General features: G+C 58.1%; 1 protein-coding gene across 7 annotated transcripts in view; it reads left to right on the top strand.

Moving 5' to 3' along the window:
• Positions 1 to 19,515, top strand: part of HDAC7 (histone deacetylase 7) — a 36,574-nt gene that overhangs the window by 12,358 nt on the left and 4,701 nt on the right. For 4 of the 7 annotated variants that reach the window (XM_027542676.1, XM_027542675.1, XM_027542678.1 and 1 more), the window contains 20 exons: positions 3,819 to 3,869; positions 7,133 to 7,320; positions 7,419 to 7,509; positions 7,817 to 7,928; positions 8,719 to 8,834; positions 9,005 to 9,130; positions 9,468 to 9,559; positions 9,748 to 9,843; positions 9,981 to 10,161; positions 10,345 to 10,541; positions 10,766 to 10,939; positions 12,104 to 12,323; positions 13,855 to 13,988; positions 14,141 to 14,261; positions 14,503 to 14,552; positions 15,727 to 15,834; positions 16,693 to 16,748; positions 16,945 to 17,032; positions 18,389 to 18,508; positions 18,730 to 18,827. In XM_027542676.1, coding sequence (XP_027398477.1) covers positions 3,819 to 3,869; positions 7,133 to 7,320; positions 7,419 to 7,509; positions 7,817 to 7,928; positions 8,719 to 8,834; positions 9,005 to 9,130; positions 9,468 to 9,559; positions 9,748 to 9,843; positions 9,981 to 10,161; positions 10,345 to 10,541; positions 10,766 to 10,939; positions 12,104 to 12,323; positions 13,855 to 13,988; positions 14,141 to 14,261; positions 14,503 to 14,552; positions 15,727 to 15,834; positions 16,693 to 16,748; positions 16,945 to 17,032; positions 18,389 to 18,508; positions 18,730 to 18,827 — 2,419 coding nt within the window. Of the gene's footprint in view, positions 1 to 3,818; positions 3,870 to 7,132; positions 7,321 to 7,418; positions 7,510 to 7,816; positions 7,929 to 8,718; positions 8,835 to 9,004; positions 9,131 to 9,467; positions 9,560 to 9,747; positions 9,844 to 9,980; positions 10,162 to 10,344; positions 10,542 to 10,765; positions 10,940 to 12,103; positions 12,324 to 13,854; positions 13,989 to 14,140; positions 14,262 to 14,502; positions 14,553 to 15,187; positions 15,445 to 15,726; positions 15,835 to 16,692; positions 16,749 to 16,944; positions 17,033 to 18,388; positions 18,509 to 18,729; positions 18,828 to 19,515 lie in introns of all 7 variants that reach the window. The other 3 variants (XM_027542680.1, XM_027542679.1, XR_003511213.1) reach the window with 2 other exon arrangements.

The raw sequence follows: 19,515 nt of genomic DNA, 5'->3' as shown, positions 1-19,515 counted from the left end.
CTATCTAACCTCAAAGCCAACGTCCTCCATGCTGCGGACCCTTACTTCTCTCACTTCATGGGGCCGGAGTTCCCATCCAGCTTGCAGCGCACTGGGTTCTGGATAAATCTGAGTAATAAGCAGCTTGGTGCCAAGATCATGAGCAATAGAATTAGTAAGTAGCAAGAGAATTTCTGGAAGAGGGACATAAGAAACTGTTAAATGGAATTGAGTCTAAGGAAGTCCTAGGGAGTTGGATGAGTGAGAAACTTCTAGTTTCATACTTTGGGGGGCTCTTTGAAATGTTTTTAGTGTCTACAAGTCATATACTTTTCAATTTTTAAAAAATCGTGGGCTGTCTGGAGTTGAAACTCCTGAAAGTAAAAGTCAGGTTTTATCACTTTTCCACTCCTTCGAGCCCAAGACCAGTGCCCTCATCGAGAGGTAATTAGAACCTGCTTTTGGGATCGACTTCTTGGGTTCTCCTCCCCGCACTGGTCTGGCCTGGTTGTACCGCTGCCCCGCTGGGTGACTGTGACCTAGCCCTCTCTCCCCTCTCTCTTTCCCTTCTCTGGGAAGTGAGAGTGTTGCCTGCACAATCTCTGAAGCCTCATCAGCTCCTAACATAACACTACACAGTCCTCACTCTGTCAGTTGGGCAACTGTGACGTTCTCTCTTCTGTTTATTGATTCTTGGACCTTCGTGGCCATTTCACTCCCAGCTTTGTCTTCTCTGCCAGCCCCCTGCGGAGTCAAGCTTTGTTTGGCGAGGCAGACCTGAGCTGAGGGGGCTGGGGGAGGGAGAGGGGGAGAGTCAGCCCTGGACCCAGGGCTTCGCCTCGTGCCTGCAGGGCAGGGGTCTGGCTGCTCCTCCTTTTTCAACTCCTCAGGAGACCAGGGAGGGGGACACAGCTTTGACAAAGACATGGAAAGCATTCAGAGGGCGCTTGTGGATGGCCATGCTCCCTCCCCTGACATAAGACTGGCAGCACCGGGGAGAGCAGGTGGCCAGGCCGAGCTCAGGTTTCCAGTCACATCTGCTGGGCAGGTGAGGACCAAGGGGAAACAAGGGAGGAGCGGGAGGCCAGCTTGTACAGGTGCTCGGGGACGGGAGAGCTGCATTTATGTCTACCCTGGAGGTGGCTGAGGGCCAGGGCGGACCCACTGGGGCAGAATTTCTGGGTAAGATCAGGTGTCCAGTTGGGGAAGGTGACTTGATGGAAACTTCAGCACCTGGTAAACCGTCTCTTCAGCCTGACTGCAGTTGCCTCCAAAGAAGGTAGGAATAGAGAGTGACCAGAATTCCAGAAATGAAAGCTGTCCACGAAGGCCGGGAGCAGTGTGGGAAAGGGCCAGACCTATGCTGTGTTTTCCATCTCTTGGGTCCATTCACTCCTGATTGTATTTCACACGTGAAAGTGTCAGTCGCTCAGTCGTGTCCAATGCTTTGTGACCCCGTGGACTGTGGCCCGCCAAGCTCCTCTGTCTCTGGAATTCTCCAGGCAAGAATACTGGAGTGGGTAGCCATTTCCTTCTCCAGGGGACCTTCCTGACCTAGGGATCGAACCCCAGTCTCCTGGATTACAGGCAGATTCTTTACTGTCTGAGCCACTAGGGAAGCCCACATTTCACTCCTGATTGCACCCAAATTAGTGATAATAGCACTATGAGAGGGGCTGATGAGAAGGGCGCCCAAATTCATCCCCAAGTCTGAGATGCCAGATGGTTACTTTGTGGTTTCAGGTCAGCCGCTGACCGGGTGCCTTTTCTTCTCTCTGGGACACAGGAGAGCTGCTCCCTAACAATTATCTCGGTTGCTCTGGGCGCTTCTGAACCCCTGGTCTCTCAGCATGGACCCAGGGGCTTGAGAGAAGCAGAGCTCTTTCCAGGCATTGCTTCTAAAATCCACCCCTGTTGGTAGGCAAAACACGCACACACACACCCAGCTTTCCTAAACAGAGTTTACATCATATCATCATCACAGAATGTCTCTTCTGAGCCCTGTAACAAACACTTCGGAGTTCAGGGCCATTAGTTTTGTCCCCTCCAGAGGGTGCATGGTGTCCAGAACCCGTGGTTACAGGGGAATGGGGTGCAGAGAAGCTGGCTGTGCCCCCACAGTGCATGCTGCTGGCCAGCCCTCAGGCAAGGACCAAGGGCTGAAGGAGACAGTTCCCAGCAGCAGGGACTGGAGGCACAGGACCCTATGGTCTCTGGACGTGCAGCTGGGAGCCTAGTTTTGAAGCCTGTCTCGGAGAACGAGGTCCTGAGAGAGCCCCGGGGTGGGGGGCTATCCCATTCTGGGGATAGGAGGCTGCCTCCTGCACTCCTGTTCCTTGAGGCTCACAAACCTTGAGAGATACTCATGCCGTGTCCTAGGCATGGGGTCAGGAGAGTGTCATGTGTTCGAGTCACCAGTTTCTAACAGTCTGCCATGTGCCCAGCAAGGTATTAGGTCATAACTCACCAGTGGCACTGTAGAGACCCCGATTACGGAAGTGTCGAGGTGGTGGGTACCAAGTGGATGCTTGGGGAGGTGAGGAATGTGGGGTCAGGGGGAGCTTCCTGCGGAGATGGGCTCCGGCTGGACTTGAGAGGATAGGCCGCATTTGAATAGGTGGAGTGACATTTCCCTACCAAATGTCATCCGGGCACGGGGCACTAGTATCTGGGGGCAGTTGGTGGGAGTCTCTTTCTCTGTGCCCAGAGGCGCCCCTCCCCGACAGGCACCTGCTTGCAGGGACTTCTACTTGTCCAGCTTTTGAAAGATGACTGAGGCTGCCCTTAGGCCACAGAGCAGTGCCTGCCAGCTGACCTTCAGAAAAACACCCCTTCTGCCCCAAATCTGGTCTGAGGAGGGCTTCTGTATGTCCTCCACTTGCCCCTCCAGGAGGCCTCTGGTCTCCAGCTCCGTCCCCTCTGCCCTGAGCTGGACAGCAGGAGGGCAAAGTGGCCTCAGGACTCAGCTTTCCCCACCCCAGCCAGCCCCTGGGCTCCCGTAGGCCTCTCTGCTGCTGACTGCCCTACCGTGGGATTCCATGGGCTCTGAACTGGATGGAGGTGGGGTTGGGGATCCTGAGCTGGACCGAGGAGTCTGGGAGAGGTGGCCGCTTCCAGAAGGAAAGACTTCTTCTTTCAGGTTATCCGTGAAACAGAGGCTGAGCGATTCCCTTCTCTGGGGGCACAGAGGCTGCAAGACCCAGGATGGGGCAGTAGGAAGAGGGGGTTCCTCTTATGGGGTCCTCGAGCTGTGCATTCCAGATCCACCCCTTCGCAGCTCCCAGCAGATCTGACCTGACCTCCAGGCCATGACCTAATCCTTCCCCAACTGTGGAGGGGGGCCCAGCTCCCTTTTCAGTCCTGCTCTCCCTTCCCCTTGTTTCCCTCCAGGCGTCCTTAGGGCAGTCTCACCAGCCTGCTGTCCGCCTCACCCCTCAGCCCTCTCCTTCCCCTTCCAACTCTGGGAGCCTGCTTCGGCTGCCCAGAGAAGGCTGGGCACCTCAGGGAAGCCTGACACTGCTGGGTAAATGAACCACCTGAGTTTCCTGTCCAGGACTGAGCTCCAGTAGAGCGAGATATCTCAGCCACTTGATAGATCGGATGAGGAAGATGGAGCTGGGGATCACTCTTAAGCGGCATGGGAGTTCGAGGAAAGGAATGGGGTGGGATCTTGACTTTCTGGCTAGCTTCCGGTGGAGGTGCCAGGTTTTGGCATGCTCGGGCTGGAGTGGGGCCTCCTGGACAGGCAGGCAGCCTGCCTGGCTTAGCCCTCTTTCCTCTCCCTCCCCTGCCCTTCCTCTCCTGGCAGCTGATTCACTCCATCTCTCTTCTCTGTACAGATGGGACCCAGGTGAGCCCGGCTGCCCCCTGCTCCAGCCCACCCATCATAGGTAAGAGTATGCCGTAGGGGGAGTGTGGTGGGGAATAGAAGATGAGGCTGGAAAGGACAAAGGAGGGTGAGGAGCTGAAAAGGACAGAAGGTGGTTCAGCAGGGTGGCTGGAGGATGGGCCAGAGAGTTGGGAGACTGGGGTTCTGGGGGACAGGGCAAAGTTGGGGTTTTGTGGGGAAGAGGTGAGGGTGGGGGATAAGAGAGGCAATTCTGGATCCAGGCGGGCCCCAGAGCTGGGAAGCACAACAGGAAAAGGAAAGGCAGGATGCTCTCCTTGTCTGCGCTGGGGCAGCGAAACAGGAAGGCAAGTAGGAAGCTAATATTTATGCTCAGGTCCCTGCCTTGGGGGCTCTGGGGAGGGGGTGCATTCTTGTTTGTTGGCTCTGTGGTCCTCACGCCGGCCCTGCGGGGTGGGCACAGCAGCCCTTGCAGGATGGGAAGATGCCTTGTGGCACTTGGGTGGAGGTCGAGGACCCCCCTCCGTGATCCTCTCAGCGTTCCACACCCCCGCTGCTGTCAGGCTGTGTTGGGCGGGGAGGGGGTGGATGCCCATGGTTTAGGATGTACCCATGGTTGGGCGGGGGGGTTGGGGAGGCTGGACGGACTGAGGGCTGCTTTGTCCTTCATTTCAACCAGATCCACTGAGGGCCTTCTGGGTGCAGGTTCCACACCTGACACCCAGCCTAGGGCAGCGAGAAAGGAAGGGCATGTCCTCTTTGCGCCAGTCCTAGCTGTCGAAAGCTTGCAGACCTGGGGAGATGAGACACACAGATAAAAAGAGAAATAATGGTAGAATGTAGTATGTGATCTGTGTGAAAGGAGGCAGCAGCTGGTTAAGGAATTCATCCATCCATTCAAGAAACATTGAGTTCACCATCTACTGTCATATAGTCCTCCTGGCTGTGTAATTTTCTAAACATTGAAAGACAGAAATTGGAAAAAGAAGCATGAATGAACTCCATCTCTATTCCAGGGCACAGAGGACATAGGGATTTATTTATTGATTCAGACAGTATTTGCTGAGTGCCTGTCATGTGCTAGGTCCTGGTTCTAGGTGCTGGGATAGTGAGCCATAGGGAGAACCAAGTCCCTGCCCTTGGAGCTTAGCTCAGATTTGGTACCTGCCTCGCTGGTGGTTTCAGGGGACAGAACCACCAGCATGATGGAAATCCAGAGGAGGGCTGGACACGGGACCCTGGGCTGGCTTCAGGAAAGGGGAAAGACTCCAGCAAGGCTTGGAAGTCTGGCAAGATCTAGAAAAGTGGAATTGAGGGGTGAAGACAGCACCAGCGGGGGGACTTTGTGAGCAAAAGCTCAGAGGACGGAAGGTACATGGTTTGTGATGAGACATGGGCTGTACATGAGCTGATGGCTTAGATAGAGGGTCCGTGTTCAGATGTGGGAGACAAGGTGGGGAGAGACCAGCTTAGCACCAGATTGTGGAGACCCTCAAATGCTAATTCACCCTGAGAGGGGTTCCCAGGGTTGAAGGCAGACCCCCTCCCACCTTTCCAGCAGCCTGTGCTCTGGAGGCTGAGGCAGTGAGGGAGAGAGGAATGGGCTGCTCCCAGTCTGTGCGGCCAAAGCTGCTGGCCGCAAGTCCAGGGGGCCTGCCCTGAGGACCCTCGTGCATCACTGAGGGAGTCCTCCCAGGAAGCCAGGACACCTGCCATGAGAGGACTGAGACCTTTCCTGGGGCAGCAGCGCAGTGGCATCAGAAGCCCAAACTCAACCCAGAATGAGACTTTGGGGTCCCTGAGTGGAAGCATGAGCAAGAAGTGGGGACATCAAAGTGGTGCATTGCCTGCTGTTGTCAGTATCTGGGTGCCCAGGCACCCACTCTGGTCTCTTAACATCCAGAGAATGGTACAGGCACCTCCCTGCTCTGCTCCTCTCTCGTCTCCATCTCACAGTCAGAGAATATAAGAGCGGGTACCACTTAGTGACCACCTACTGCAAGCCCCTCTGCCTTTCTCCAGCGAGAAACCCATCCTGGGGTGAGAGACAGGGGAGGCGACTTCCTGAAAGTGGAGGGGAAAATGGAGCCAGAGCGCCGGTCTCAGCAGGACAGAACCTGAGCTCACTGTGCCCTGGGCTGGTGGCCTTGGCCAGGTCCCTTCACCTGAGCCTCAGTTTCTTCCTGTGGGAATAGTAGTAGCTCCCTCCCAGGGCCCCAGGGTGATGAGGTGAAAGGGTTTGCAGCAAGTCGGCACATGTGCTGTAGATGTTAAGATAATGGTTCAGCTGGACCTGGAGGCTGTGTTTCCTGAGTCCCTGGCTGGTCTTTGCCCCAGCGCCTTCCAGTCCTCCTCAATGCAGGCCTGGAAGACAGCCCATGGCTGCCGCCATAGGGGATGCCCAGCACTGCATTAGCTGAAGGAAGCCTCTCTGAAAAGCTTCCTCCGCTTGTGTGATCTCACCTGCTCCCAGCCCCACCTGTGACCTCCTTTCTAGGATAACTGGGAATGTCTGGCTGCTGAGCGCAGCCTGGCACAGCTGGCGGTGCTGGCGTGGGACCTAGTCTGGCAACTGGTTATATATAGCCCCTGCGTCCATGGCCTTGGCAGGGTGCTCCTGGTGTGGGTGCAGGGGACACTTGAGAAGAGGCCCTGAAGCTGCCGTCCTTGCCATGCCTGGCCCAGAGCTGGCGTGAGGGTACCTAGGAGCTCCCTGGGCACCTGGGCCTTGTGTAGGCCTAGGGTGCTAGCCAGGGCTGGCTGTGGGTTTGAGGCACCTCTTCTTTATCCTGTGACCTGGGATAAAGTAGGGAGGATGGCAACTGAGGGCCTGGGGTGCCCTTTGGGCTTGGAGACAGAACAAAGGGAACTGCCTGTCCTATCGCTGTTTTTGAGATCAGTTTATCAGAGGGCATGTGTGTCCAATCCTCCTCCAGCGGGGAAGAAGGGAAGGAGAGGTCAGGGCCCAGGATGTATCACTAAAGGGTACTCAGCCCATTCCTAAATCCCACAGCCCCCAACCGTGGCCTGGAGAGGCAATATATTTAGTAGAAAACTACACTTGGGGTCAAAAGGATCAGCTCACCACCACCAGCGATAGACTAACGGCATGGTATATATGACCTCCTTTCTCACGGGTGAAACAGAATTGAAAATACCTACCTTGCAGGACTGTGCTGAGGGCCCCCAAGGGGAAGGCCCCTGGAGGGTGTTGTGCCTTGTCAAGTGAGTCTGAAGGAGGCGGATTAGGTAACCGCTCACCTGCGGGCCTTTCCCGCTCACCCTGCCCTCTCTGTGCGCCCTCAGGCTGGCCCAGGCCCCGCGCAGACACGCCAGGCCCTCAGCCCCAGCCCATGGACCTGCGGGTGGGCCAGCGGCCCCCGGTGGAGCCCCCGCCGGAGCCCACACTGCTGGCCCTGCAGCACCCCCAGCGCCTCCACCACCACCTCTTCTTGGCGGGCCTGCAGCCCCAGCGCTCGGCAGAGCCCATGCGGGTAAAGCTAGAGCTCCCACCAAGCCTCAAGCCCAGACGCGGCCCCGCCCTCCCTTCAGCCTCCACCTCTGTCCTCAACTCCTCGCCCCCTCCCCACAGCTCTCAATGGACACGCCGATGCCCGAGTTGCAGATGGGGCAGCAGGAACAAGAGCTGCGGCAGCTTCTCAATAAGGACAAGAGCAAGCGAAGTAAGGGTGGAAGCCTCCTCCGGCGTGTCCACGGCCCCCCGTGTGGGCGGGGGGAAGGAGGATGCCAGCTCCAGTCGGGGTCGCTCTCTGCCTGCCAGGCACTGGGGGTGAACGTGGGAGGAAGTGAAGGGGGACCCGCGGGCTTCACAGAAGGGGTGTAGCCTCAGGCTTGGCTGTTGCATAAAGGGGCCCTGGGAAGCCTAGTCTGGGGCACGGGGGGCGTGATCAGGGCAATGGGCAGAAAACGTTCCAGGGAGGCCACCCACCCATCCACCCCCCAAACCACTCATAATTTCCACCCCTGCAGGTGCCGTAGCCAGCAGTGTGGTCAAGCAGAAGCTGGCAGAGGTGATTCTGAAGAAACAACAGGCGGCCCTAGAGAGAACGGTTCATCCTAATAGCCCCAGCGTTCCCTACAGGTAACTCCCTCTCCGCCCCGACTCCGTGTGTCCTTGACACGCCCCCCTCCGGATGTCCGCCAATGAGCACACAGCACACGCAGACCGCTGCTCTCAGCTGCCCTTCACCTAATCCTCACCCCTCACCTCTAATCCTAGTGCCTCTCCGACCCTCTCTCCCAGCTGATACCTGCCCTCCTCTGGCCTTTAATTATCTCTCCTCACCCCGCCTGAGGCCCTTCTTCCCTACAAGCCTCTCCTCCCCCCACATACACTCTCTCACGCACACCACGCTGGTTTTCTCCTCTGTGTCTTCCCCTAAGCACAGAAATATCCAGATTCTTAGAACAGCTTCCTCCCTTTGTTGTCTGGGACCCTGGCTCCTAAGGACAGATCAGGATGGGTGGCCCAGTACTGCCCCCTGGAGATGGCCCCTGTTCATACTGGCCATGCACTCCGCCTGGCCCTCCTGGCTGCTGCCACTCCAGCATGCCTGCATCCTAAGTCGCTTCAGTCGTGTTCGACTCTTTGTGACCCCATGGACTGTAGCCCGTCAGGCTCCTCTGTCCATGGGATTCTCCAGGCAAGAATACTGGAGTAGGTTGCCATGCCCACCTCCAGGGGATCTTCCCAACCCAGGAATCGAACCCACATCTCATGTCTCCTGCATTGGCAGGAGGGTTCTTTACCACTAGCGCCACCTGGGAAGCCCCGCTGCCTTCCCCGACAGGTCCCAAAGGTGGAAGAAGGTGGCTGCTACGCCTCTGGGCATCCCTGCCCCTCTGAAGCAGCCTTGGTGCTCACTCCACAGAACTCTCGAGCCCTTGGAGACGGAGGGAGCTGCCCGTTCCATGCTCAGCAGCTTCCTGCCTCCTGTTCCCAGCCTGCCTTGCGACCCTCCAGAACACTTCCCTCTGCGCAAGACAGGTGCGTGGACAGGCCAGCAGGGACCTCTAGAGGGGCTAAGGGGGAAGAGCCTTGGGAGAGGGTCAGGGAGGGGTACTGCCTTCTCCTGCCTGTCTCAGAGAGGGCTGGAAGGGAGGGCTTAGGGCAGAGACCGGGTGGGCGTGCACCAAGTGATCCCGGCGCTCCTGCAGTCTCCGAGCCCAACCTGAAGCTGCGCTACAAGCCCAAGAAGTCCCTGGAGCGGAGGAAGAACCCGCTACTGCGGAAGGAGAGCGCCCCTCCCAGCCTCCGTCGGCGGCCAGCAGAGACCCTCGGCGGTGAGGCCCGGCAGGGTGGGTGGGTGGCAGGCAGGCCTGGTGCCCTCCCCCAGGGCCCCTGTGGGTGGTTGTCACAGGGTGCCCTACACACTTGCCAGGGGGTGAGTTGGGGCTGAACCCAGGTTTTGCTCCATTGGCTAATCTGACGTCTGCCCAAAAGAAGGGGCATCTTAAAAAAACCAAGTGTTCAGAGGTGCTGGAGGCTGGTGGTGGCCTTCCTGTCCTTCTGGAAGAAAGCAGGAAGCAGAGCCCATCCACAGCGGAAAGGGCTTGTTCCTGGCCCCCTCCTAGCCACTCTTGGCTCCTAACTGAGCACCCCCCTCTCCCCAACCCTCAGACTCCTCCCCTAGTAGTAGCAGCACGCCGGCATCAGGGTGCAGCTCCCCCAACGACAGCGAGCATGGCCCCAACCCCGTCCTGGGCTCCGAGGTAAGGCCTTGGCAGGCTGGGCGCCCCGGGGCATCTCTGGGGCTCAGCGGTCCTCAGCAGGCAGCCCGGCCAGGCTGGGGCTTCAGCATCTGGGCAGCCCCCACCCAAGCCTCTGGGGGTGTTCCGGGGAAGGTGCGCCTAGGGGTGGAGGTCTGGAACCGGTGACCCCTGCCCTGCTCCCATGGCAGGCGCTCTTGGGCCAGCGGCTGCGGCTGCAGGAGACCTCTCTGGCCCCGTTCGCCTTGCTGCCCACAATCACACTGGGGCTGCCCGCCCCTGCCAGGGTGAGTGGCTGAGGCGCCCTCCCCCACCCCAAACACCCTGAGATCTCTCCATTCCTTCTCCTACACCCCGCCCCTGGCCTTCACTGTCCTCCCCACCAGGGTCTTCTCGCCAGTGACGTTCCCCCACTCTCCCGCAGGCTGATGGTGACCGCAGGACCCATGCGACTCTGGGCCCTCGGGGCCCAGTCCTGGGGAACCCCCATGCTCACCTCTTCCTGCCCCATGGCCTGGAGCCCGAGGCTGGGGGCCCCCTGCCCTCTCGCCTGCAGCCCATTCTCCTCCTGGATCCCTCAGTGACTCACACCCCTCTGCTGACTGGTGAGTCCCAGCTTCTCCAGAAGGGCTGGATCCCAGCACCCTGCCAAGGGCCAAGCATGGCCAGGGTCCCGTTCTCCTGTGCGTCTTGCTGCTGAGTCCCTGGCTCGCCTCACCCTCCACCCTGGCTTCCCTCCACTCTTCCTTGTGGTCTCCTCCTTATGCCCCCCACCCCATTCTTTCCAGTGCCCGGGCTTGGGCCACTGCCCTTCCACTTTGCCCAGTCCTTACTGACCACCGAGCGGCCCTCTGGATCAGGCCTCCACCGGCCACTGAGCCGGACCCGCTCAGAGCCCCTGCCCCCAAGCGCCACTACCCCCTCACTGCTGGGGCCCCTGCAGCCCCGCCTGGAGCGGCTTAAACCTCACGTCCAGCTGATCAAGGTGAGGGGGACGGGGTAGGGGAGGCAGTGAGGGGTGGCTGAACTGGGGTTGAAAGAAGGGAGACTCAGGGCGGGCAGGGCCAGAGAGGGGATGTGTGGGGCCCGGGGCTGTGTGACCACTAGAGTCTCAGCGGGATGCAGGACGATCTGGCCCCAACCACCACTCCCCACCTCACGTCCTGTGCCATAGCATGTCTCCTCAGTAGACATCTCCCCCACCCCTAGAGGTCAGCCAAGCCGAGTGAGAAGCCCCGACTGCGGCAGATACCCTCAGCTGAGGACCTCGAGACGGATGGTGGGAGCGTGGGGCCACTGCGGGATGATGGCCTGGAACATAGGGAGTCCAGCCATGGGCAGCAGGAGGCCAGAGGCACTGTTCCTCTCCAGCAGCACCAGCAGGTATGGTCAGGCCCAGGGGCCTCTCAGAAGGTAGAGTCAGGAGACTCTGGGGCCTGGTAGTGGTGGAAGGGAGGGAGATAGGACGTCAGTGCAGGGGACAGCTCTGGGACCATGGTTCTTCTGCCAAACCCACACTGAGGTACAGACAGACATACGCACAGGCATACACGCATTCACACACATGCATATGTGCATTCATACACACATACATGTATGTGCACCTCCAGCAGCCTTCCAGCCTCAGGCTGAAGCCATGTCCCTTTCCAGTGGTGAAACTGGCCTTTCATGGAGCCCCATGCATTCCTGCTCTAGGACTTCTCCCCTGTGACTGTTAGTACTGTTTCCAGGAAGGTGCTAGGGCAGGAGGTGGGGCAGAGCCAGGCTTGGCCCTTCAACTGAACGAGTCAAGCCATAGAGTCTTCATTTGCTGGGGCTCGTGTAACAAGTACTACAAAGTGTGTGCCTTAAACAGCAGGTGTTCCTTTCCCCACAGTTCTGGAGGCTAGAGGTCTGAAATCGGGGTGTTGGTGGGTTGGCTCCCTCTGAGCCCTGTGAAGGAAGGCCTCTTCCCTCGGCTTGTAGATGGCCGCCTTCTCCCTGGGTCTGCACATTGTCTTCTGTCCACGTCTGTATCCCAACTTCCCCTATTTATAAAGATAAGAATCATATTGGAGCTTACCCTGATGACCTCATTTTAACTTGAGTACCCCTGTGAAAACCCTATCTCCAATCAGGTCACATACTGAGGGGACTGGGTGTCCGATCCTAAATACGAGGTGGGAAGGGACACAGCTCAGCCCATAAGATGTGGTAACAGTCCACAGAGTGCAGCGGCTCACGCAGGTCCCTATGTCCTTGAGCGGTGGGTAGTCCTCGAGACCAGGAGGAGATCCTGGTCAGAGCCGACCTGAGGCCCCTCACTCCAGTTCTGGTGTTGGAGTCTCGAGGGCTCAGGGAGTACTGGGGCAATGGGGTGGTCAGTCTAGGCTGCAGATCTTTGGGGGAGTATATGGGTAGGGAGCTCAGAGACTCAAAGCCCAGCTGGGCAGCAGGGCCAGAGGCTTCTGCAGAAGAGGGGCCTGACGGGAGATTTCTTGGCTGTGGGCAGAGGCGGATGGAGCAGGGTCTGAGAACCTGAAGCCTGAGGCCCCCTGTGTCCCTCAGGTGTTCCTCTGGGAGCAGCAGCGACTGGCCGGGCGGCTCCCCCGAGGAGCCACTGGAGACTCCGTGCTGCTTCCCCTGGCCCCGGGCAGTCACCGGCCCCTGTCCAGGGCTCAGTCATCCCCGGCCGCACCTGCCTCGCTGTCGACCCCAGAGCCCGCCAGCCAGGCCCGTATCCTGCCCAGCTCAGAGACCCCTGCCCGGACCCTGCCCTTCACCACGGGTAAGGCTTGGATTAGAGGGCAGGAGGAAGAGGCCGGGGCACACGGGGGCTCAGAGGGGAGTCCATAATTCCCTGTGTCATAATTCACTCTGGACATGTTTCGAGACCACAGAGCCCTTTCTTAGTCTGAGGAGATCTACTCAGTGTCCCATGGAGCCGGTGGTTGTATCCATGTTACAGTTAAGGAGACCCAGGCTCGGGAAATCAAGGGGACAGCTGGCTGGCAGTCAGGCCAGGCCAAGAATTCAGGTCTCCTGACAATTCAGGCCTTTCAAAAATTACATTGTTGCTCTGCTTGTGAGAAGAACTCAAGAGCATTTTAGAAATTTTGAAAAATAATAGAAAAGCATAAGAATGGAAAAAAAACCACCAGCCAGGGGACTTCCTTGGTGATCCGGTGGCTAGGACTCCATGCTCTCAATGCAGGGGCCCCAGGTCCAATCCTTAGGGAACTAGACCCACATGCTGCAACTAAGAATTCACATGCTGCATGCCACAACGAAGACCTGGTGCAGCCGAATAAATAAATATTTAAAAAGGAAAGGAAAAAATATAGGTGTGACCTTTAAATTTACTAAAAAAAAATCATGAGCCAATATCCCATCACCCAGAGGCAGCCCCTCATAAACGATGCCGTATTTCAGGCCAGTCTTCGTTCTAGCCACACGTATAAATCCCATATACACTACGTTTTGTGGCTACATTTTATACCCTATTCATTTTACACATTATGAATACTTTGTGATATAATTAATCTTTAAAAATTTTTTAAAGATTTTTAAAAATAGTAATTTTATTTATTTTTGGCTGTGCTGGGTCTTCATTGCTATGCAGGCTTTTCTCTAGTTGCGGTGAGTGGAGGTTACTTTCCAGTTGTGGTGTGTGGGTTTTTCATTGCACCGGCTTCTATTGTTGTGGAGCGCAGGCTCAGTAGTTCTGGCACATGGGCTCAGTTGCTCCTTGGCATGTGGGATCTTCCCGGACCAGGGACCAAACCCATGTCTCCTGCATTGGCAGGCAGATTCTTGACCACTGAGCCACGAGGGAAGCCCTAAAAATGAGATTTTATAGTGTGTCATCATAGTATTTTAGTTTAAACATTTCTTATTGGTCGAGCAGTTAGGTGGTTATTCATTTTCCCCTATTTGAATTTCCCCAAAGCCACATCTGTCTTGTCACATGGCCCGGTGTCTCTGTGGGCTTCCCAGCTCCCAGTTTTGGGGCTCCTATTTGGGTCATCATATCCAGGCGAGCCCCCAGCCTCAGGCCTCCCTTTGTTAGGCTCCAAGCTCTTGAGGTCCTGGTCATGGTCCTTGGGCCACATGAGGAGGGTCAGTGAGTCGGGAAGGCAGTAGTATGTGGCAGTTGTGTAGGTTGGGGCTGCGTGGTGTGTGGGTGAGGTGCCCGAGGCTGCCTGGGTAAGAAGCTAGGGGTGTGTGTGCAGGCGCCGAGGGGTAGGATGGGGCATGGGGGACTGTGGGGTGTGTCTGGGGCTCCCCAGGGCCCTGACCCCTGAGCCCACTCCCCGCAGGGCTGGTCTATGACTCGGTGATGCTGAAGCACCAGTGCTCCTGCGGGGACAACAGCAGGCACCCGGAGCACGCGGGCCGTATCCAGAGCATCTGGTCCCGGCTGCTGGAACGGGGGCTCCGGAGCCAGTGTGAGGTGAGGAGGCAGGTGGGGGCTTTGGGATTAGAGTGGGTGAGGGCTGTGGGAGGGAAGGAGCTGGGAGGGCCTGGAGCCAGTCTGGGCGGTGGGAATGGCAGGGGAGGGCTGCCCAAAGCAGAGGCTCAGGGGCTCTGTGGGTCCTTCCTCAGTCTCTCCGGGGCCGGAAGGCCTCCCTGGAGGAGCTGCAGTCAGTGCACTCTGAGCGGCATGTACTCCTCTACGGCACCAACCCGCTCAGCCGCCTCAAACTGGACAATGGGAAGCTGGCAGGTAGGGGCCCCCAGACCCTCCCTGCCCCACCACCCCATGCCACCGGCTCACCCAGCCCGAGCATCCTCCTATGCTCTCGTCCTCACTCCGTCGAGCTTGTCCCTTCGGCGTCCAGGCATCCCCGTGCTGCCCACCTCCACCCATGCCAGCCCCTGCCGGCCCTCTTCTCGGGGCCCCCCTGCTTCGGGCCGGGCCGGAGGCTGAGCGGGTTCAGTTCATGCGCCTGGGCCTCTCCCTGCAGGCCTCCTGGCACAGCGGATGTTCGTGATGCTGCCTTGCGGCGGCGTTGGGGTAAGTATGCAGGCTCTCCAGACCTCCTCCCTCCCTATTCCCCCAGGCCCAGCCCCCGCCTGCTTGTTTCGGTGGTCCTGCCGGGCCCAGTGGGCCGGGGCTCTCCCCTAGTGCCTCCTCTGCCGGCTAGAAGCTCCTCGTTGGTGGGTTGTCCTCCTGAGTGTAGAGCCCCTTGCCTTGCACTTTGAAGGCCTCTGGTGGAGGTTGAGGAGGCTGAGAGAGCGGGGCTGAGCCTGGGGCTTGGGCTCATCTCCCTCTGAGAGCACGCTGGCCTCCAGGCCACCTGGCCTGGGGCTGTGGGGTGCCTCTGGCATCCTTGGAGACCCAGGCATGTCCTGATGCCCTAGCTTTCCCTGCTCCTTCTCATTCTGCCTGGGGACTTCTGCCTCCTGGCAGTGCCCTTCCTCCCTTCAGAATGTCCCCGTGGTGGTGTCCCGGCCGGGAATGTAGAGCAGGGGATGGAGGCCTAGTCCTGGAGGGATGGGAACTGTCGCTGGGAGGCTGTGTGGGAGCCGGTCAGCGCCCTGTTCACAACTTCCCATTTCTTGCCACTTTCTGATTTTTCCAACTGTTGTTGCTTCTGTTTTCTCCTCCCTCCTCTCCCTCTCTGTCTCTGTCTTTCTCTCTTTCTCCAGCCTCTTGCGACTCTCTCTGCCTTCCTCGCCTCTCTCGGTCCGCCTCGCCCTCCCCATCTCCCCATCACGCCCCCCGGCCCCTCCCTAGCCTTGAGGCCCAGGGACTGGGTTTGGGGGGCCTCCCAGCCTGGGCTAGGGGCCCTGAGTGGAAGACAGTGGTGCAGACGGCCCCTCGAGCTCCGACCATCCCGAGGGCCTGAGCAGAGTCAGCGGGGGCTTAAACCCCCCTCCAGGCCCAAACCCCAAGTCCCGCCCAGGTAACGCCATGCCCCCTCCTCTGACTGGGGGGGCAGGCGCGATGCTGCCGGCAGAGTGCTGGCCAGATGCGGGCTGGTGATGTGGACTGAAGCTGGGAAGAAGTTGTGCTGGGACTGGGGGACACGGGAGGCCTTGCCTTTGGGCGGTGGGGCATGGGGGAGGCAGCCATCTGCCCAGCTCCCTGCCCCTGGGGTCCTAGCCATGGGGTGGGCACTGCCCCCGAGGCCCTGGCTCCTGTGGGAGGCCGTGGGTGAGGCGGGTCTTGACTCTGGCCCCCACAGGTGGACACCGACACCATCTGGAATGAGCTGCACTCCTCCAACGCGGCCCGCTGGGCTGCTGGCAGCGTCACCGACCTCGCCTTCAAAGTGGCCTCCCGTGAGCTAAAGGTAGGAGGCTTGAGTGGAGGGTGGGTGAGTCACGGAGGAAGGAGGCAGGGAACGGGCAGCGGGGGAGGCAGACCCAGGGCCTAGCATCACATTCCTCCTGGAGATCACCACAGGGTTTCGGGAGGGACAGATGAGATCTGAATCCTAGGCTCACGTTACCTGCTGAGGAATCAAGTCACTGGGCCCCTGGTCCTGTGGTCTCTGAGAGAGGCAGGCCCATGCTCATGCGGGGTCAGTTAACATATTTGCTGTGTGACCGCGGGCAAGTCGCGGAGCCTCTCCAGGGCCCCACGCACTGGCAGAGTGGCCCTTCGTGGTGCTGAAGTTTTACACACCGGGCTGACACCCGAGCTTGTTTGCTCTGGGCTTGGCACCTTATGGGAGCTTGTGTTGAGCCCCCACTGTTTAGGAGCTCGTGGCCCAAGTCTTAGCTCTGCTATCAGGCAACTTCGCACGAGTTATTAATATTAAATCCACCTAAGGCTCCAGGCTTCTCCTGTCTGTAAAGCAGATAATCACAATGTTTACCTTATGAAGATGTTATGAAGATTAGGTAACATTTACCTCAGAGCGTTGAGGGTGAAATCCAGTGTTAACCCTGTGCTTAGCACAGGGCCAGGCACATAGATTTTGCCCAATAAATAATAGCTGTTGTTATTACAAAGTGATAACAGCCAGGAGCCCCCAGGATGGGAGGTTCTGTGTTCACGGCCTGGGGGTCAGCAGAGGGCCCCTTGGTCAGTCACACTGTCTTACAGTCCCTTCTCAGGGGAAGAGCCTGCGGCTGGGGGACGGCTTCATAGAGGTGTGGGTCAGACGGTTGGCTGTTTGGTTGACAAGCATTCTTTCTGTTTCCAGAATGGTTTTGCTGTGGTTCGGCCCCCAGGACACCATGCAGACCATTCCACAGCCATGTAAGGCCCGGGGAGGCCTAGATGGGCTGGAGTGGAGGGCAGGCCCTCACGGCCCTCCTCTTGGGGGTTGGGGGGGCTTGGTTGGCCAGGTTCCCCCTCCTTCCTGTCAGCCTTCTGGGGCCGGGCTGGAGACAAGTGGGGTGGGGGTGGCATGGGGAGCGAACAGGCTGGCACGACCTCTGTCTTTTCCTCCCAGGGGCTTCTGCTTCTTCAACTCAGTGGCCATCGCCTGCCGGCAGCTGCAACAGCAGGGCAAGGCCAGCAAGATCCTCATTGTGGACTGGGTAGGTCCCAGCTCCTGGCCCCTGCAGGTCCGAGAGCCCTGTGGAAAGAGCCCTGAGCCTGGCGACCCGAGACGTGGCTTTGTGTCCTACCTAGTTCTGCATTTGCCTCCCCAAGCCTCGGTTTCCCCGTGTGTAAATGTGGGTGAGGATAGTGCCCCCATCACGGGGCCTTTCGGAGGCCCAGAGGAGTTGGCCTGTGGGAAGGGCTCAGCCGTAACTGGCTCCCACAGGGGAGGAGCCATCTGAATGCTGCCTTTGGGCCTCTGTTGGCTTCCCTTTGTAGATCTGGTCACTTCTGCTTTTCCCCTGCAGGTACTGAGAGTGCCAATAATAGCACATAACATCAACCTCAATTCAGTTCAGTCGCTCAGTCTTGTCCGACTCTTTGCAGCCGCATGAACTGTAGCACGCCAGGCCTCCCTGTCCATCACCAACTCCCGGAGTCCACCCAAACCCATGTCCATTGAGTCGGTGATGCCATCCAACCATCTCATCTTCTGTAGTCCCCTTCTCCTCCTGCCCTCAATCTTTCCCAGCATCAGGGTCTTTTCCAACGAGTCAGCCTTTGCATCCAGTTACCACTAATCAAATCCAGACACTGATGGTTTCATGCATCACATATTTAATCCTGACTCTGCCCTGGTTTACAGATAAGGGAAGTCAGCACAGAGCGGTTAGGTTAACCTGTACACAGCCGTATACCTTGCAAGCCCTGAGAGCCGAGGCCCTTTAGCCCTGGAGCACCTGTGTCTAACCACTTCGTATTCACATCTACTTATGGGATGTTCCAACGCAGAACGGAGGGACGGGCCACACTAGTGCGCGTGCACAGTCCACCTTCGCGTTCCCAGGCCAGGCAGGAGCCTGGGGGTGGTGCTTGGCGCTCCTCTGAGGATGGCGCTGGGCCTCGTTGTCCTAGCCCCTCTTTAATGGAGTGTGGTTTCCATCGCTTGCATCACGCCCTGACCTTGAGCAAGACGCAGTAGTAAGGGTTCCTGATGTGTGACCCTGGAAGCTTCCCTCTCCTGGCACTCACCCTCCCCCAACACGTGCTCTCCCTCTGGCTCTGGCTGGCCTGCCCTCGGTGCGGCTCCTCCCCTTCCAGGTCTCATGTTATCATCACCCCCACCTAGCGTGTTATGTACATTTCTGTACATAAGGTGGGGAGACTGAGGCTTACAAAGCACCCATGGGTCCCTGGACAGTTTAACTCGAGGAGTCCCCGTGTTCTCACCCCCAGGTCTAGACTCCTGACCTGCATAATGGTCACTGACCTGGAGACCTTTCCAGCCTGTCCTAGCCCCCATCTCTCTGCTTTCAGACCTGCCCTAATCCACTGCCCATCTCCCTGCACAGGACGTTCACCATGGCAACGGCACCCAGCAGACCTTCTACCAGGACCCCAATGTGCTGTACATCTCCCTTCATCGCCATGACGACGGCAACTTCTTCCCTGGCAGTGGGGCTGTGGATGAGGTAACCACATCTTCCGGCCCGCTGACTCTCATGAGTGGCCCTAACTCTCTCTGTCACAGCTAGCTGTGTGATCCTGGGTAGGCTGCTGAGCCTCTCTGATCCTCCGTTTCTACGTTTGGAAGGGAAGGGGCTGCATGAGCTGCTCTTGTAGCACTGACATCCAGGGGTTTGGATCCCAGGACACTGCTCTCTTCACATCTCTCCTGCCTCCTGTGTTCCAGGTGGGAGCTGGCAGCGGTGAGGGCTTCAATGTCAACGTGGCCTGGGCTGGAGGTCTCGACCCCCCCATGGGGGATCCTGAGTACCTGGCTGCCTTCAGGTAAGCTCACTAGGGGCCCAGAGGAGGCCTGGCCCAGCAGGGCCACCCTCTCCTCCCCTTTTCCAGCAGCACCAGGTTGGAGGTGATGAGGTGGCTTGTCAGCTTGTCCTCATCTAATCACTAGACATTATAAGCCAGCCCTGGAGTGGGTCTGTGGACTGAGAGACAGGGAAAGGCATGGTTACACTAGACTCTAGGGGCATCCAGTCCCTGTGGGAAGACAGGAAAACAGACTGAAAAGGTCAAGGTGTACTTTATAATGTCACACGCTACCAAGAGCCAGTGTTGAGCTGAGTGCAGGGAGACAGGCAGGGGGAACTGAGCAGAGCTGCTATGTTAAGGCAAAGAAAGCTGCCTGGAGGAGGTGGACTTTGCATAGGAGCTGAGAAGCCTAAACTGTGGAGGAAGAGGGAAAACAAGCAGGTGATGTCCATATTGGGGTTGTTGCTTAAGAAAAGCCATTCTAGAAGGGGGACTTGGCTCAGGAGCTGTTGTGTATTTCTCTCTGGGGGTTCCTAGATTCCATTTGGAGAAAGAGAAGCCTGGAAATAGGTCTCCGTAGACTTTTTGGGAGTATTCTTAATGGGAGTTAATTTTGTAGGAGCCTTGGGCTGGGGTTCCTGGCATCTGTGCACCCAGGGTCTTGAAGGACAGCAAAGTGGACCCAGGGATGGGTGAGGGATGAGGA

Source organism: Bos indicus x Bos taurus, chromosome 5 (assembly GCF_003369695.1).
Source record: "Bos indicus x Bos taurus breed Angus x Brahman F1 hybrid chromosome 5, Bos_hybrid_MaternalHap_v2.0, whole genome shotgun sequence".
Classification (NCBI taxonomy): Eukaryota; Metazoa; Chordata; class Mammalia; order Artiodactyla; family Bovidae; genus Bos; species Bos indicus x Bos taurus.
The sequence above is the reverse complement of the archived record's forward strand: the minus strand, read 5'-3'. Positions and strand labels throughout refer to the sequence as shown.